Below are 17,813 nucleotides of genomic sequence, written 5' to 3'. Positions count from 1 at the left end.
CATTTTGAGCCGGCGGCACCCCGTCTGAAAGTACAGAGAGGTTTGGTTTGGCTCACCTTCGAGGATTCGGGCATCGGGTTCCGGCCAAGACGGAATGAAGTCGTGAAGGGACCCCAGTTCAAGTTTGGTTTCGGAAGCTCAGCCCTTTTCGGATTTTCCAGGCCGATGGAAAATGGCGCACGGGGGCTACTACTCAACTGAGAAGTCGTTCTTTTAGACGGGGGCTTTTGCAGGCTAGATTGTGGACGGGTATGCGGCAGCTCGTACGGTCGTAACCGAGCCATGAAGATTTAAGGCCATGGGCTGCAGACATCACGTCATGCTTAATCTTGGCACGAAGGATGGTATCCATAATCCAGGTGTTTCAACTCCTGTGGCTTCGGTTACGCAGGTCTGGAAATTCAAGGGAGGATTAGCGAGGTACTGCAGGTTGTCGATACCTTCCACCCCTGTCACAACCACCATGACCGTGCAAGGAAAGAAGTCCGTTGAGGCGCAGTATAGGTAGTGACGGGATCTGTTAAGATCGCGGAACGAGCAGCGGACTTCCCTCTTCATCTCTTTCCGAATGACGACGCTGCTGCATTTCGATGCTTGGCACTGGCAGCATCTTATTTGAGCTGCAAGGCAGTGCACCGCACAGGGCCACAAATCTGTGCGAACGATATGCTTGGCAACGGGGGATAGCCAGCCAAGACCAATACGGCCGAAGTTCGGACTGGTAATATCTGAATAAGACTGAAGGCTGATCGTGTGGTTCCTGGAGAGAAGCCCAAAACATGGGTTCGTGTCAGGGCGAGGGTCTGCTTATCAGCGATCCCGTATGCTTGCAAAAGCGAATAGACGAGATAATGTCGACGGTCCTGTGCCAGCCTGCAGAGCAACTTCTGAAACAACATCAGCATGTGTAATTTCCGGGGGTTTAGCGAAGGCGGTTCTACGGTAATACAGCGATGGCCAAGAGCTTGATATTTTCGATCAATCCGATGTGGCTGGACGGTACCACGGCGAAGGCCAATTGAGGAGGACACGACTCAAATGAAAACATAAAATTTCCGCGCACTGATATTTTCGGCTTCTGAAAATAAATAGCCAAAAGTTAATATTTTGGCCCACCCCTTTTCGCGCAGAACCACAGCTGTTGGCGCCGATGTTCCTAACCCAAGAAAGGAATCAGGATTCATGTCAAAACCCGGCTCTTTGGACCTGGTACAGATGGCGAGAAGCTTGATGAGCCGCGCGGGATGCCGATTGTTCGTGAGCCAACGGCATCGCGTCGCGCCAGGTGGTGAAAACCGTAATATCCCACGGTTTGAGGCGCAGCAGGACGTAATTTCGGAAGAGCAAAAGACTAACTAACTGCCGCCCCAATCTAGCAAGCGTAGTATTGCTTTTGAACAAGAGGTGCGCTTCATGAATCATAACCCTTGCTTTGCCAACTAAGCGGAGCTCACGTCAGAAAACTTAGTTGGCTGCAAATACAGGGGCTTCTCGTCATAGTTCACAGCCTTAGCGCCTAGTTTAAGCAATAGTTATGACGATCATCCAGACACATCTTCTGGTAAGCCAAAAAGATGAGACCCAGCCGGGCAGCAACAAGCGGTGGGCGATCCGAGACGCTATTTCGGTGAGAGCGACGTGAAAAGATTGAAATTGGCCTCGGAGGCGGAGACCATCATGGAGGGTGGGAAACGTAATCCTAATAAAAATTTATCATTGATAGGTAGGGATATCGTGGGGAGAAAAAAAGCAAAAACACCCAACGAGAACAACACTTTCGACATGGAGGTGTGATAACTTTTATGAGTAGTTGGGGGCTGTTCATGGTCAAAGGTGCAGTTGCAAAAATGTGCGGTCGAAGTAAGAAGCATCGTGCCATAGGTGTCGGATCTGACGGTCCTGCCAAACCTGCAAGCTGCGCGACACGGATGCAATATTGCCTTTTCTTGGGTTCGTGCAGAGACACATGTGTAGTAAACTTAAATTTTGGAGGTCTGAAGATTTTGCCGACGCCAGGTCCACAAGAGCGTGGGAGCCTGGGAGGGTTGATGACTGCGTGAGCAATCGTCATCAAGAATTTTCATAGTTATACGGGATCGTCCACGTTCGTCCACATGCGGCTGATCTTCGAAACGGTTGTCTTCGATCTTTACTATCTTTGGCAAGCCGTTCTGGCCAGCCAAATTAACCAGACAAGCCTCATTACGAATGACATTGCAATCAGCGGGTCGTGTGAGAGGTGCCGCCCTGCCTTCGGCCTTTGAAGATGTCGAAGATTTGGTATCTGGAGTTTCAGCCACTGGCCCTGCCAAGAAGAGTAGACATCACATACTTACCTTCGGTGTCCGCGGTCCTTGTTGACCAGACCAGGAATGGCAAAGTTATCTCGATGCACCTTCCTAGTCTGCGGCGAAGGCTGATGGGCGGTTGGCCCCATTGGTCCCAATTTATTTACCGGGAAACTGGAACTGGTGGCTTTCGGCTCATGTGCCCGACGGACGCGATGCGCATGGTTTTTATGGACCCCTGCCAGAGCGTTTCGCCTCGGCCCAGTACGTAGTTGTCGTCTGGGGAGGATCCGCTTACTTTGAGTGTCCTGCGTCGAGATTAGCCCCCAAACATGGCAAATCTTGCTCTTTTTGAGAACAAGGACACAGCTTACCAAGCCTGGTGCTCCTACTAGGCAGGATTGACACCATATTGTTGAGCTCAAGGCTCGCGGTTGTCGAAATTTAGAATGCGAGGACCGCACTCCAATGCGCCTAACCCTAATCAGAGTTCTCTTCTCGAATGACCCAAAGGAGAGGACATTGAAACGAAGAATAAAACTTTGTTTTTGAAGAACCTGCCCAGAAGCGCAGTATAGTTGAAGATCTCCATCTTGCCCGGCTACCGCAGCATCATCCACCGAAGCGATTTGTTCTATTTTTTCTGGCTGTTTTTGCCGAATCGCGTTTTTATTTTTATCCCGCTTTCTGTTCTTTACTGAGCCCTTCCATTCCTGCCCACGGAAGCGAAGCTGTGTGCTGCCTAGGTGCTATTCGGATCCACACGCCCATGGCTCTTGTGACACTTTCTATATTCGATCATTAATTCTGACCAGCGGGATGAATAACTGGAGTCCTTGAGGTATATAAGCTTGTGGACCCCTCGACAATTCTTAGCTACTCACCTGTAATCACCAAGAAGGACCTTCGAGACAAGCAAGCTCATCTCTATCTTACACCCTTGGGTTTGATATACACCCTTCGACACAACTTGCTCTGACTGCCCGACCACCGAGAACGGACGAGAATCTTCACATCCAAACCAGGACAATAGCACCAAAGAACCAAAGGCATTGGGCAGATACCATGTCGTCAAGTGGAGAACAAACATCGCAGTAGGTCTTCAGTCTCTACAACAGGGGAAAACTCGCTAATACTACCACTCCAGAGAAGCCAACGGAACAGATAACAGTCTCACCGAGGAGAATGTGAGCAATGTGCCTCAAGAAGCCAACAGCAGCATCGACAGATTCGCTCAATCGACTCAGTCAGAAGACCCTTATTTTGCTCACGCTGGGATGGGGGACCGTTCAGAGCACAATCGCGAGCTGGCTCGCCAATTGGAAGAAGCAAACGAGGGTTTGAACAAATGAGAATGGAACACCAATTCGATATTGCAAATTTCAAGGGCAGCACCGACACAGACTACCAGCAAGGATGTGGATAGTCTGGCGTGCTTTCTATATACAAGGTCTATTGTAAGAAGCATTGACATTAGCGATTAGGGGGATCGGTTGGAAACTCTCGCCGGTGGATGTCTAATAATGGGGCGTCCAGGGTTCCAAAGAGAGAAGAGGGACAGTTGTTGATGTATAATCGCCGGGCTCAGCGAATCAAAGCAGAGCATCGGAGATGATCTGTGCGACTTCGTCATATTTGGTGCTTGGAAACTCGTGGCCGGCAGGGAATGATTTGAAGACCACATCATTTCCAAGGGTTGCATTGGCATCTTCTGTTAGTTCGTTCTGAAGGATAATAGGATCATTCTCGCCGCACATAATCACAACTTTGTCGGCGGGGAGGCCATTTGATTTCTGCTCGTCGGCGGGGAGCCCTTTTTGTTTGGATAGATACTTTCCAAGGCGCTCCCATGTTTCCCGTTGCCGCTGGTACAAGATGGGCCCATTTCGCATGCTAGATACGAAGGAATGCACAAAACCACTGTGGTTATTCACTTGCCAGTAGACACTATCCGGAACCGAAACGTTAGGGTATGACCGCGATAGGACTTGCGTCTCGGTTCCTTGCGAAGAGAGTTCCTCGGTGAGAGCGTCACTGGCGCGGAATGTCTTCTGCGCGGGCTTTGGGGTTGAAAGCGGCCCAGCCCGCAGGCGCATACTGGAGAGGGTTCTGATGAGTCCGTCCGGGAGCCCTCCAGAGTACAGAAACCGAGTGCGGAAGTTGATATGCGAGTCACGGATCAATCCTGCTGGAGCAAGAAGCACCAGAGCTGACAAGAGCTGGGGGAAAAACGAGGCAAATGATGTTGCAATGCCGCCGCCTAGGGAGTAGCCGACTAGACAAAATTTACCGGAGCCGGTCCCTGTCCATGGGACTGAAGATGAACCCAGAGCGAGGAAAATCTGAGTTGCGAACAGACGCTCATCCTGGGGCAGGTCAGAGGGACAGTCGGAATAGCCTCTACCGAATCTAATTCCAATTATCAGCAAACAACGGTTCCTATCTCGTACGAGCTTGTGAGACCTACAGATCGAATAACATCACTCGGCAACCTCGGTCTACTAAGGCGTGCCCGAGTCCACCGAGGGCAATACAGGGGGTGGTGATTCCGTGGACGAGAAGTACTTTTGGGCCATCTTCGGGACCCCATTCATAGACACGGATCGAGCCGTATGGTGTCTGCACATCTCGAGCCCCCGGGAGTGCATCGGGTGGCAGTGGGTGATCACGGTTATCCGAGACCGTAGATTGTGTGACAGCTAGGGGAGAATGTATAATTTTATTCTCCACCTGTCGGTCCGGATAAAGGGCACGTAGGCAAAGAGCTACACTTAGGGACACCCCTGCGGCAGCGAGCAGGGTATAATGCGAGCGAGGATCCGCCAGAGAAGCCGAGAGGTTCTCGAAAGGCTGGCTGTACCATTGAGCCATGGCTGCGATCGGACTAAGTAAAGCTGTCACGGCCCAGGCCCAGGATTTCTAATTTTTTAAGGGGTTCTAAAGATGAAAGAACCCAAAAGAGAAAAAGCGATGATGCGATGGAAGTGTCGGAGCTTGTCGGCCCAAAGGTTGAAGATGAGGCGTTCCTGAGTTGGATCCTTGGGGATAAGGCAGCCGGCCGAGGTCCGGGTCTACGCTAGCTATTTGTGGCTAGTACGATCCAGCGCTGCACGTTACTCGACTGTCACGGGTACAGCATCATGTGACTGTTATACAGCCTCACCGTGAAAGTCAACATTCGTTTGCCAGTGCAGGCATTGCAGTGCAGATGACATATGGAGTGTCATGCGGCATCCCTCGTCAACCTTGTAGACGAGCCGGACACGCCGGGAATCCCAGGCGCCGTGACAAAAAGGCAGCGCTGCGTCCTGCGGCTTCCATCCAGTCACTGTGGATCTCCCATGCTCTGCTTGACATTCTCTTGCTCGATGCAAAGCGGAGGAATCCTCCGTGGTGGAGTTTGAGAAGTGTTTTGACTTGAATCCGGATAAATCAAGCAGAATGCCGGATACGAATCTCCGCGTCTCTTTTGTGGATGGACTGAGAATGTTTCCTGGCTCGACGGCATCCGAGTGCAGAGAGGCAATGATCGGCAAGGTACGCTCTCGACGACAAACCGGCATCCTTCACGGCACACCCCTGTCAGCTGTGATGATGGTATGATGCCCACTCTATCTCCGCGTCCCTGATAATGACGGCTGTTTTTGGATTCACAGTATACTGATGGTCCCGAATCAGCTACAACTTCGATGCTTTTTGGGATAGGCTCAGATCTGTTCTCCAAGATGGCCGTGCTGAATGCTTGTGAATTTTGACTATGTGGAGCGCTCTTGGCTGTCAAAAGTCGAGTCAGGCGATAAGCGAAACACTGGCGTTGTCCGAACTCTCGTGCAGAGCCTGGGGCTTGCCTGCAATTGACGGGATTCCTGCGCCTCCCCCGCACCCCGGAGATCGCGAGGGTGAAGAACAGCCTAAGGGATATTAATTAATCTCCACCAAAACTCTGGATGCTTCAGGATACTGCGGATGCCCAATCGACGTCACGTCCTGTTTTTCGCCACGCCTTTTTGGTATTGACTTTGATAGGCCTCCTTCGTCTTTGACATCGATACTCAAACGGTTGAAGGTCCCAACCCCCACTTCCTGACTATCCCCCTCCGGAGAAATTTTGGCGCTATCTATGGAGAATGCTATTGCTGTATGAAACGGGCTAGGGCTGACAGGGTATTCACCCTATTTCCCTCCAATCTGGCAATCATCTGATAGCGACGGTCTGGACTAGTGCGTTCATCTAGGGCCAGGTACCGAGTTGTTCCTGAATAGCTATATGGGCGGTTTACTATGCCTACGAGCTGCCTTCAAGGGTTCCTTCCTGAACTGTCTTTCGAAGCTAGGAGCTCAGGAGCCGAACTAATGAGTATGTGCCGTCGTTCGTCATGATCCCTCGTCAGTTCTACCGGCCACCATCGGACACAACTGCAGGAGAGGCGCACAACTTTTCCACCCTTGCAAGAGCCCACGCCTCAAACGAGATCGACAAAATGCTTCCCCGATATTGCGCTGTATCAGACGCATTTTATCCGGAGATTCCTCCGTGGTCTTGCATTTGATTTGACTATCAAACCAATTAGTATCTCTACTGCTTATTGGCAAGAACTCCACAACCTTCAATAGATGGGTCCGATCTCCTGGCGTAGCCGAAGGGACGCACGCATCCGGATTTGCGACATGGAGATTGCCCCGGTGCCTTGAATCCGCCATGGTTTGCCATTTTTCTGAAACGGTGGACAGCACGGCACCGCGGTCCGGCGCACCGTTTTGAGTTACGGAGGGTGCCTGGATCCTCTCGAAATGGGAATCGAAATGATTCAGGTTGAAAGATTGATCTCCAGATCAGGGTATAAAGGCTGGAGCTCTGCCCGCTCCCTGAATCCGATTATCAACTCTGCCGGACAGAACAAAGACACAAAAAAGAAAGCATCGTATCTTTTCAGACAAGATGTATCAGCGCGCTCTTCTCTTCTCTGCTGCCCTTTTGTCCGTTTCCCGGGCCCAGCAGGCAGGCACCCTGCAGGAGGAAGTTCACCCACCCTTGACATGGCAAAGATGTGAAGCCAGCGGAACGTGTACTGAGGTCTCGGGTTCCGTTGTGCTCGACTCCAACTGGCGTTGGACTCACGGAGTTGACGACTCCACCAACTGCTACACTGGCAATGAGGCAAGTGACTTGTATTAACTTCGATGCTTCTTAACTAATTATGTCAAACAGTGGGACGCGACGCTTTGCCCCGACAATGAGTCGTGCGCTACGGCCTGCGCGGTTGATGGTGCTGACTACGAGGCTACCTACGGTATCACGTCCACTGGTGACGCATTGACCCTGAAATTCGTCACTGGTGAGAACGTTGGCTCTCGTGTGTACCTTATGGAGGACGATGAGACATACCAGACCTTCGACCTCCTCAACAATGAGTTCACCTTTGACGTTGACGTCTCCAACCTCCCGTGCGGTCTGAACGGTGCTCTGTACTTCACATCGATGGACGCCGATGGTGGCTTGGCCAAGTATGAAAACAACAAGGCTGGTGCCAAGTATGGAACTGGTTACTGCGACTCGCAATGCCCGCGTGACATCAAGTTCATCAACGGTTTGGTAAGATAAGAATTCTGGATGCTCCAACATTTTTCGAAACCTCGCTAACGCTGGTGCAGGCCAACGTTGAAGGATGGGAACCATCTGACAGTGACGCCAACGCAGGTGTTGGTGGAATGGGTTCTTGCTGTCCTGAGATGGACATCTGGGAAGCTAACAGCATCTCTACTGCCTACACCCCTCACCCTTGTGATGATATTGAGCAGACCATGTGCGAGGGCGATGCCTGTGGAGGAACCTACTCCTCTGAGCGCTATGCTGGTACTTGCGACCCTGATGGATGTGATTTCAACTCCTACCGCATGGGCAACGAGAGCTTCTATGGCCCTGGCGGCCTTGTGGACACCGCCAGTAAGATAACTGTTGTGACCCAATTCATTGCTGACGGTGGCTCCCTTTCCGAGATCAAGCGCTTCTACGTCCAGGATGGAAACGTTATTGCCAACTCTGCCTCCAACGTTGATGGCGTCGAAGGCAACTCGATCACCACCGAGTTCTGCACTGCCCAGAAGACCGCCTTTGGTGATGAGGACATCTTCGCTGAGCACGGTGGTCTCACCGGCATGGGTGATGCCTCCTCGGCCATGGTTCTCATTCTTTCTATTTGGGATGACCACTACGCCAGCATGATGTGGCTCGACAGCTCTTACCCCGAGGATGCCGATCCCAGCACCCCTGGTGTTGCCCGCGGTACCTGCGAAAACGGAGCCGGCGACCCCACCAACGTTGAGTCTGAGCACGGCGACGCTTCCGTCACCTTCTCTAACATCAAGTTCGGACCTATTGGCTCGACCTTTGACTCCGCCGGCACTGGCTCCGGCTCCAACTCTACTGCTCGCCGCTTCTAAGCGGGTATAGTAGATGGTTGTCTCAACATACCCTGTGCGCCGCAAGATGCTTCTGATTGTTGATTCGAGCTCCCGAGTCCCAAAATTTGTATATACTGGACATAGACCCTACCCAGCTAGCTTGGCTATTTTCTTTCTTGTCTCTGTATGATTTCGACACCTGCTGATCTACTCTTCTGAGCGTCGGCAGGCTGTTCTATCCTTTTCTGAATCTTTTTTGTTGTTTTATGTACCGAATAAGATTAGTCAAATGACTTCCCTTCCTAAGAATATAAGAATTAGTGTTTCCCCCCACTTCTTTTCCCTCTTGAAATATGTTGGCCATAAAAACTCACCAAAATCCTCATTGTGCTTCAATATAGATCGCAAAACCAATCCTTATCAGATAAGCGGAATATCACTCGGTCCGCACCCACACAACCAAACAAATCAAACACCACGCAAAGCTCCCCAAAGCAAGGCTGGAAAAAAAACCGACGATCGCCAGAAAAAAGCGCCAGAACAAACAAATTGCACGCAATTGTGTCCTATCCCCATGTTCGACACAGTCTGCACCCTCCCGCTAAGCGGAGACCTCTTCGCACAGGCAATCCATCCCTCCGAGCCCGTGATCTCCGTCGGCTTGTCCACCGGCCACGTCCAGACATTCCGCCTTCCGGTTGAAGAAGAAGAAGAGAATAGCGATGATGAGGGGGACCAGGGGTCAGTTTCTAGCTCGCGCAATGGCACGGGACACATTGATACAGTGTGGCGCACGAGGCGGCATAAGGGGAGTTGTCGCACGTTAGCGTTTGGGGTTGATGGGGAGACGCTGTATTCTGCGGGAACGGATGGGCTGCTTAAAGCTGCGAAGACCGAGACTGGGGTTGTGGAGAATAAGCTTGCTATTCCGACGGCGAAGGATGGGTGAGTTTTCTTTTCTTTGGGCCCTCAATGGCTGATTTACAGTTTGAGATGCTAATTGGGTTCAATGGATAGGTCCATTGATGCGCCGACTGTTGTTCATGCGCTTTCTCCTCAGACTTTGCTTCTTGCTACGGATTCGAGCAAGCTGCACTTATATGACCTGCGAGTCCCATATTCGAAAGTCTCGGCTAAACCTCAGCAAACGCACCGTCCCCACGATGACTATGTTTCGTCTCTGACACCGCTTCCTGCATCGGATACCAGTACTTCGGGATTCAGCAAGCAGTGGGTGACGACGGGTGGAACAACGCTGGCTGTTACAGATCTACGACGGGGCGTGCTCGTGCGCAGTGAAGACCAGGAAGAAGAGCTCATCAGTTCTACGTACATCGGCGGCCTGTCAGCGGGTGGGACAAGCCGTGGTGAAAAGGTTATTGTTGGTGGCTCCAGTGGCATCTTGACGCTCTGGGAGAAAGGTGTCTGGGATGACCAGGATGAGCGAATTTATGTTGAGAAAGGTGCGGGCGCGGCCGGTGGAGAGTCCCTTGAGGCACTTAGTGTTGTTCCTGATGAGCTCGGCAAGGGCAAGATGATCGCCGCTGGTCTCGGAAGTGGAAAGGTGAAGTTTGTGAGAATGGGTATGAACAAGGTGGTTTCAGAGCTTACGCACGATGAGACAGAAGGCGTGGTTGGACTTGGATTCGATGTTGAGGGTCGCATGGTTAGTGGAGGTGGGCAAATTGTCAAGGTCTGGCACGACACGGCAGACTCCAACGGTGACTTGGCCGGTGGGAAGCGCATGTTTGGGGGGGATAGCGACGACAGTGATGACTCGGATGACAGTGACCGCGAGACTCAGAAGAAGGATAAATCGCGGAATAAGCGCAAGAAGCAAGAGGGCAAGGGCCGTGGTAAGGGTCGGGAGGTGATGGCGTTTGCCGATATGGATTAAGGGACCATTGATTATTGAGCGATACCATACCCATGTACAATACCCAGTACTTTACTCTACATGTAGAGCACCTAAAAACAATTACTCAGCCGCCACCGTTTAATTCCGCACCCAGGCACTCGGCACATCTCTAATATCGGATCGGGTGGGGGATTTCCGACGCGCAGTTTGCTGAACAAGTAGTACAGTATACCAACCAGCCCAGGCAGCGTAACATCGCCAGGCAAAAACAATTCCAATTGCAGTCGCCTCAGCTTCTGTAATTCCATGACCGGTATACAGTACCTGGTACACTCCCATGACCCAGCCTCAGAAACGGATAACTCTTATCCGACAGAGCTGCCCCGCGACTCCCCGAGACCCACGCAGCAAAGGATTTGCCGAAGCCTCGAGTTTAGCTTCGTGACGTCCCAAGCGTTGCTGGTGGGGTGTGGGGAGAAATGGCCGATTATTCATGATGATCAAGCTTCCTATATCAACCAGCGGGTTTCCCCCAATTTCCGTCCTGTTCCTGCTCTCCCAATTCCCAATACACACTCAGTAAAACACAATGGACGCATTCGAATACAACGCAAACCCTGGCCGTGTCATCTTCGGCAGTGGCACTCTACAGAAGCTCCCCGATGAGATCGCCCGTCTGGAAAAGAAGGCTCCTCTGGTGCTCTCCACTCCGCAGCAGGTCAGCCATGCCGAGCGCATCAAGGAGGTCCTGAAGGGCCAGGTCGCTGGTGTCTTCACGGAAGCGACCATGCACACACCAACCAACATTACGGACAAGGCTGTGGAGTATGCAAAGGCGCAGAATGCTGATGTGGTTGTTTCTATCGGTGGTGGGAGCACCATCGGCCTGGGCAAGGCGATCAGTATCCGCACTGGCATCTACCACATCTGTGTGCCGACTACATATGCTGGAAGTGAAATGACTCCGATTCTTGGTGAAACGGCCGATGGTTTGAAGAAGACTCGCTCCGATCCCAAGATCCTCCCTGGGACCGTTATCTACGATGTTGACCTTACCATGACACTACCGACTGGGATGAGCGCGACAAGTGGTGTCAATGCAATTGCTCATGCCGGTTAGCTTTCCTGGATCCCCTACCAATATTTCCACAAAGATGCTAATATCATGGATCTAGTTGAGGCTTTATATGCCCGCAACACCAACCCCGTCATCAACCTGATGGCTCTAGAGGGCACCCGCGCGCTGGCCTCTGCTCTGCCAGAGATCGTCGAGAACCCATCGTCACAATCAGCCCGTTCGCTAGCTCTCTACGGCGCATGGCTCTGTGGAACCTGCCTGGGAAGCGTGGGCATGTCAATCCACCATAAGCTCTGTCACACCCTCGGCGGCAGCTTCAACCTCCCCCATGCGGAGACCCACACAGCTGTCTTGCCGCACGCGATTTCATACAACGCGCCTAACATTCCTGAGGCGATGAAGAAGCTGGCCGAAGTGCTGCCCGAGAGCAACGGCGATGCGATCCACGGGCTTAACGTCCTGCTCACGAAGCTAAAGGTTAAGCGCGGCGTCAAGGACTTCGGTATGAAGGAGGAAGATATTGACAAGGCGGCTGATATTGCTGTCGGCAACCCGTATTGGAATCCTAGGGAGATTCAGCGTGCTCCGATCCGGGAGTTGATTCGGAGAGTGTGGGCTGGGGAGCCGGCGAAGGCTGATCTGTAATGCGGTGGCATTTTGTATATAAGCTGATACGAACATCCAAAATATTGACCATTTACGTATATTAAATCCATTCGACAGGCGTTAATACATGTTGACGCTTCGAATTAGCCCCTCAGTAATTGGCCTACAGATGCGATGGCGGGGTGAAGGTGGGGAGATCGGAGTCTGGCAGCAAAAAAAAAAAATTCATCCCACATTAGAACAACCCCTCCTAACGCCCAACACGATACAATTACACCCCATTTCGTGGTTTTAGAACAAAATGACTTCGGAATTGGAGGCTGCGCCCGTCCTATCTACCCCCGATGATCGAATCCTCGAAGCAACGGACTCCGTCGTGCCCGAGGCAAGCCGCTCCCTGTCGGAGGAGGAACTCGCCATCACTTATGACATCGAGCGCACGTTGAAGGAAATACGCCAGGCGCGGTATAAGCGGATTGCACTCCAGTTTCCGGATGATATGCTTCCTGATGCACCACGGGTATTTCAGTTGTTGAGTCGGGGATTGGAGACTCGGGATATTGTGGATGGCAAGAAAGACGAGGCGGAGGGCGAGAGCTCTACAACAAATGGTCTGGCGGATTCCGTATCGCGACTTGATGTTCAGGATGCAGCTGAGCAGCCGCCAAAGCTCTACATCTTGGCTGATACATCTTATGGGACGTGTTGTGTGGATGAGGTTGCCGCGGAGCATGTCGATGCGGATGTTGTCGTGCATTACGGCCGGTCATGTCTATCGCCAACTGCTAGGCTTCCGGTGATTTATGTCTTCACCCACAAGGAATTGCATCTCGATCCGCTTGTAAAGGCGTTCAAGGCGACATACCCGGACCCCACCGCGAAGGTGATTCTCGCCGCAGATGTGACCTACTCAGACCATGTTCCAGAAGTATACTCCAGACTGGCCCAGGAGGGATACAGCAATCTGTTTGCTACTGCATTGCTCCATGATCCGTCGTCTGTTATTCCTAATCGCACCGTTCCGGATTCGGTCAAGGAAGCCCCCGAGTCGCTGATAGATTGGCAACTCTTCCATATCTCCGAGCCACCAACTGCTCTGCTTATGACGCTGGCGTCTCGAGTGGCAGCCATCCACATCTATCCTACTGATTCCCCGGCAGGCAGCGACGTCAAGCCTCTACCGGCGTCGACTTCCGCAATCCTCCGCCGTCGCTACGCGATCTTAACCCGGCTGAGTACGGTGCCTATTTTCGGCATCCTGGTCAACACGCTCAGTGTAAAGAACTACCTTCATATCGTGGATCACGTAAAGCAGAAGATCGCTGCAGCAGGCAAAAAGAGTTATATGTTCGTTGTGGGCAAGTTGAACGCAGCCAAAGTAGCTAACTTCAGCGAAATTGGCGGCTGGGTCGTCATTGGGTGTTGGGAGAGCTCCCTGGTTGATAGTAAGGACTTCTGGAAGCCGGTCATTACGCCTTTCGAGTTGGAGGTTGCTCTCAAAGGAGACGATGAGCGGGTCTGGACAGGAGCCTGGCAGAGTGATTTCCAGAGCATCCTTGACCAGCCACCTGCAGGCTTGTCTAATAGTGGAGAGGAGGCAAAGGACTCAACCGCAACCGCGACCGGTAACGATAACCAGAACGACGAGGACCAAGACCAAAACCGAGATCAAGATGAGGACGATATGTCCGAACCCGAGTCTGCACCACCAGAGTTTGACCTCCGTACCGGTCGGTATGTATCCCACACGCGTCCGATGCAGGAATCTGCACCCAGCGTATCTGCGCAGGGAGGATCCAAAGCTGCAAATGCAGCAATCTCTGCGGCAAATGGCCCGTCCGCAGCGCGAGCGCTCGCAAGACGGGCTAAGGGTGATTTGGCCATGATCGGCGGGTCTTTCTCGCCAGGGGCGGAATTCTTGCGGTCACAAAGGACATGGACCGGTCTGGGAAGCGATTTCAATAGCGCAGCGAACAGTGTTCAATATGACGGCGAGGGGGAGGACGACAGCACACTGGTTGTGGAAGGGCGCAAGGGCATTGCAAGGGGATATACAGTAGGAGAATCCGTAGACAGGCATTGAACTATTCGGTCCCCTTTGAGATCTACAGGAACCGTTGGGCTGGAAATAATTTGACTCTTTGGGGCTTGGTCCCGATTCACCTCAGATCTGGATGCCTTGGGGAGGGATCCGAGGCGGAATGCCTGATTTTTTGCGTAATGAAGCGCACTCATTCCCAGCAATGAACTCAGTTTGAGACACAAGACAAGCGAATTCCTAAACTATAAACAAACACCAATTCTTCACTCCAAGACTGAGAAACTGGCGAACCAGCGGGAGCCGACCTGGTGAAAAGAAGCCTAAAGTGAGTCGGGGCGACCTATCACATGATGGGCACAGGGCAACGTCCGGGATTTTGCTAGGTCCTCATTCACTGCTTTTCTGAGTTGTCCAACGAACCCCCTCAGCGGTTGCATCACTCACAGGCTAGAGTTGGCTTTTTCATCGTGCCACTCCCTTTGATGGCTTCCCCCTCTCAGGCTCATCCTGGCTGAACCTCTCTTCCTCTCCCTCTCTTGGCTGTACCCTTATGATGCGCCGTGCCGCCCGCAGCCTCCGCTGTGTTCGCGATTTCGCGTCAGCCTAAGCTTTTGCTTGAGACGGAAGGAGAGAGAAAGGAAAAAAATACGACAAAAAGTAAAAAAAGAATAGAAAGAAGCATACGAGAAGTGCTGCCATGCCCCTCATGCAGGACTCGTTACCGCCTGGTGCGGAGAACCCGGAGATCGAGGAGACTGTGGAGGATGCTGGGGAAGACGACCACAGCCTGTGGGATATGGTAGATACTGCCTTAGAGCAGTCATCGCTTGCTTCATCGCAACGTCCTTTATCTACTTTCGAGCGAGTCATCACAACGCATACACCGATCCTTGAATCCCTGCTACTCCAGATGCCGACCGCGACCATCCTCAGACTCTCCCATGCCTCCCGATACCTACGATCTTTTCTCCGCTCTTATCCAACAGCATGGAAATACCTATCGTTTCGCTTGCTCTATCCTTCCGGTACACCGTCGCCGCTACGTATTGTGATGCCTGGCTCGTCGGATCCCAGAATACCGCGACAGTCTCGCCCGTATGCTCTCGACCAGCTGTTGATGAACGTGGTGGTGCCGTTTAGCCCGTGTTTGAAGAGCCTGGAGCTGGATAACACGGCGGTCTCTGGGCAGATCCTTATCTCTACTGTTTTACATTCGCGGCGGGAAACGCTGGAACACCTTTCTGTTCGTGGATGCAAGAATGTCTCGCTGAAATACCATATTATTCCGTACTTGATGATGTTCGGGCTGCAATACGATGTCAGCATGGAGGATAACATTGGCAGTTCGCCGGCTACGAAGCACCTTGCTCTGAAAAGTCTCTACACTTATCGATGCCGCCATCATCGACGACGACCTTATCTCTCTTCGTCTCTCTCCCGAAAGGACTCGGACTCTGAACCTACTCACGAGCTGGTAAATCTCTGCCATAAACTTGGGATCTGGACGGACACGGCTTGGTGCTCTACCCCGGCTGGTAGATGTTTCAGGAGGAGAGGCTACGTCTCTATGCGGGCTCCACAAGGCTCACCTGAAGTGTGGGTGGTATTTGATCGGCTCTGGCGGTCGAAGAATTGGATCGGCCCGGTTGATGCACCAGTTAATCGACCATTACAAAAGGATGGCAAATTGTGGGAGCACGATGAGACTGGATGCTTTGGTGAAGCCCTTGGTACCGGAGAGAAACGGGATGTGAGCGAAGGGAAGATGATGTCGACACACCTGCGCCGAAGCCATCGACGGTTTGTCGAGAACATTCGCTGTGACAATTGCTGCGAGGAGATCAATGAGCGGTGCGAGCAGTGTAGCATCTTGATGCATTGCGTTGGGTGTCGGAGGACGCTCTGTGCCAGCTGCGCATACGAACGGCCGTACCTTCATTCGCAACCACCTAAATCACCTACGACGGGGACATCGGATGGCCCTTTCTGGTGGGCTCCAGGCTCCACTACCTCGCCTTGTTTGATGTATGATCCTGTTGAGAATACGCAAAACGACACAACCGTACAGCCCAACGTCCCTGTGACTTATCCCGCATTGAAATTCCACTGGTGCTGCACTGAGCCAATATTTTCTGGAGGTGGCGGTATTAGCATCGGTACACCAAATCGAGATGTTGACCAAGTTCGCGCGGCTCCCTTACCCCGTGGCCAGGGCTGGGAAGACTTGGAATATTCAGCACAGGAATGGAGCAAGTCGTTTCCCAAATACGCCTATGGAGATCCTCGCAAACCGGACTATACACTTGAAGCTGGGCACATCGCTATGATGAAATGGCTGCTGGGCCCCCCCGATCGACCGACTTCGTCTTGCCCGAGAAACCTTTGCAAGGAATGTTATGATACCCCGCAGTGGAAGGTACATTGTAAGAGCTGCTCCAAGCCGTTATGCATCGAACATGATCTGCGTGGTCTCCGCTTAAGAATCTGTGGATATCGAGATCTCACCTTGGAAAAGCTGGCAATTCAAAATCGAACCGAACCAGCAGTAGCAACGAATTCCTCAGCAGCACCTCCAGTCGCCGAGTCATCTTCAACACCTTTTTCGAATCCTGCAGCCGCCGGCTTTGATCTTCCATATAGAACCCAGCGGCTGATCGATTCTCCCACGAGCAGTTTTACTGAAGACCAGCCCGACGTCAACCCTCAACCACTTGAAGGTTCCAGTGCCGGTCCATCTCAGTCTTCCCACCGCCGCTCGCGCAGCATGTCCGCTTCGAATTCCAACCGATCCAGATCATCATCCCCGTCTTTCTACTCAGACTCGCCCGTAGAACAACAGGCTGCAAAATGGCAAGGCTGCCAGTCCTTCTTCTGTCCACAGTTACGTCTCCTCGGTGACCAACGCCAGCGCTGTAGCAGTGTCCTCCGCGAATGCACCAGCTGCTCGGTTTATGTTTGCCAAGACTGCGTCACCGCGCATCCACCATGTAAATGCTCCTACTGCGAAACCAACTACATGTGTCCGAATTGTGCCGTACTCCGTGACCGAGATGGCACGTGTCGCCGTGCAGAAGAAGAAAAGGCCCTCCACGAGCAGAAACTTCAGCGCGACTTGCGAAAGTTGGAGCGGATCCTGGAGACAAAAGTCGCCAATGAGGTCGCAGAATATGCAGGCCAGTTCTTCGACTTTGTTGATCCTTCAAGCTCCATGGGCATTCTTAACCCGGATGTCGATGCTGATGACGGAGAGATCGAGGAGATTGAAGATGTTTCTGAAGCTCAATTGCCCCCGTCACAACAAAATGCCGACATGCAGGAGAGCTTGTCACTCCTGGTCATCCAGACTCTGCTAGACGTCGACGAGTAATGTTGCATGTATATCTCGCATCTGCTTCTTCATCAAGCGTAGTAGAATGGCCTGCTCTTCAAGATACCATGGCGTCGGTTGGCTGGCAAAGCTTCTGTCCTCTTTTACTCATCCTCGTCTTTTTTCAATGCACAGGGAGCACATCGGTGCGGAATGGGATACTTGGCTGGGAG

The 17,813-nt window shown here is 52.2% G+C and overlaps 8 protein-coding genes across 8 annotated transcripts; 5 read left to right on the top strand and 3 right to left on the bottom strand.

Moving 5' to 3' along the window:
• Positions 1-1,979: 1,979 nt before the first annotated feature.
• On the bottom strand, positions 1,980-2,511 carry ASPVEDRAFT_32638 (uncharacterized protein; the record flags this gene model as incomplete). Its single annotated transcript, XM_040810627.1, has 3 exons — positions 1,980-2,305; positions 2,337-2,416; positions 2,456-2,511. 3 exons carry the CDS (start codon positions 2,509-2,511, stop codon positions 1,980-1,982), a joined length of 462 nt encoding a protein of 153 aa, XP_040672095.1.
• An 842-nt stretch (positions 2,512-3,353) lies between these two features.
• Positions 3,354-3,640, top strand: ASPVEDRAFT_87640 (uncharacterized protein; the record flags this gene model as incomplete). The annotated part of the gene is made up of 2 exons (XM_040818113.1): positions 3,354-3,382; positions 3,436-3,640. 2 exons carry the CDS (start codon positions 3,354-3,356, stop codon positions 3,638-3,640), a joined length of 234 nt encoding a protein of 77 aa, XP_040672094.1.
• A 240-nt stretch (positions 3,641-3,880) lies between these two features.
• ASPVEDRAFT_140037 (alpha/beta hydrolase) lies at positions 3,881-5,159 on the bottom strand (the record flags this gene model as incomplete). Its single annotated transcript, XM_040807623.1, has 2 exons — positions 3,881-4,697; positions 4,756-5,159. 2 exons carry the CDS (start codon positions 5,157-5,159, stop codon positions 3,881-3,883), a joined length of 1,221 nt encoding a protein of 406 aa, XP_040672093.1.
• Positions 5,160-5,803: 644 nt separating this feature from the next.
• Positions 5,804-6,580, bottom strand: ASPVEDRAFT_45724 (uncharacterized protein). Its single transcript, XM_040813374.1, has 3 exons — positions 6,511-6,580; positions 5,967-6,452; positions 5,804-5,885 (listed from the first exon to the last, which is right to left on the bottom strand). The coding sequence occupies exons 1-2, from the start codon at positions 6,517-6,519 to the stop codon at positions 6,210-6,212; spliced, it is 252 nt and encodes an 83-aa protein (XP_040672092.1). The 5' UTR covers positions 6,520-6,580; the 3' UTR covers positions 5,804-5,885; positions 5,967-6,209.
• Positions 6,581-7,227: 647 nt separating this feature from the next.
• ASPVEDRAFT_55993 (glycoside hydrolase family 7 protein) lies at positions 7,228-8,729 on the top strand (the record flags this gene model as incomplete). Its single annotated transcript, XM_040815148.1, has 3 exons — positions 7,228-7,446; positions 7,498-7,881; positions 7,941-8,729. 3 exons carry the CDS (start codon positions 7,228-7,230, stop codon positions 8,727-8,729), a joined length of 1,392 nt encoding a protein of 463 aa, XP_040672091.1.
• A 535-nt stretch (positions 8,730-9,264) lies between these two features.
• Positions 9,265-10,587, top strand: ASPVEDRAFT_139132 (WD40 repeat domain-containing protein; the record flags this gene model as incomplete). Its single annotated transcript, XM_040807549.1, has 2 exons — positions 9,265-9,635; positions 9,708-10,587. The coding sequence occupies 2 exons, from the start codon at positions 9,265-9,267 to the stop codon at positions 10,585-10,587; spliced, it is 1,251 nt and encodes a 416-aa protein (XP_040672090.1).
• A 550-nt stretch (positions 10,588-11,137) lies between these two features.
• ASPVEDRAFT_55991 (uncharacterized protein) lies at positions 11,138-14,315 on the top strand (the record flags this gene model as incomplete). Its single annotated transcript, XM_040815147.1, has 3 exons — positions 11,138-11,663; positions 11,724-12,235; positions 12,528-14,315. 3 exons carry the CDS (start codon positions 11,138-11,140, stop codon positions 14,313-14,315), a joined length of 2,826 nt encoding a protein of 941 aa, XP_040672089.1.
• A 655-nt stretch (positions 14,316-14,970) lies between these two features.
• ASPVEDRAFT_87634 (uncharacterized protein) lies at positions 14,971-17,640 on the top strand (the record flags this gene model as incomplete). Its single annotated transcript, XM_040818112.1, has 1 exon — positions 14,971-17,640. One exon carries the CDS (start codon positions 14,971-14,973, stop codon positions 17,638-17,640), a length of 2,670 nt encoding a protein of 889 aa, XP_040672088.1.
• Between the last annotated feature and the right edge of the window lie 173 nt (positions 17,641-17,813).

Source organism: Aspergillus versicolor (genome assembly GCF_001890125.1).
Source record: "Aspergillus versicolor CBS 583.65 unplaced genomic scaffold ASPVEscaffold_10, whole genome shotgun sequence".
In the NCBI taxonomy this organism is placed as follows: Eukaryota; Fungi; Ascomycota; class Eurotiomycetes; order Eurotiales; family Aspergillaceae; genus Aspergillus; species Aspergillus versicolor.
Note: the sequence above shows the minus strand (reverse complement) of the source record. Positions and strands in the feature narration are given on the sequence as shown.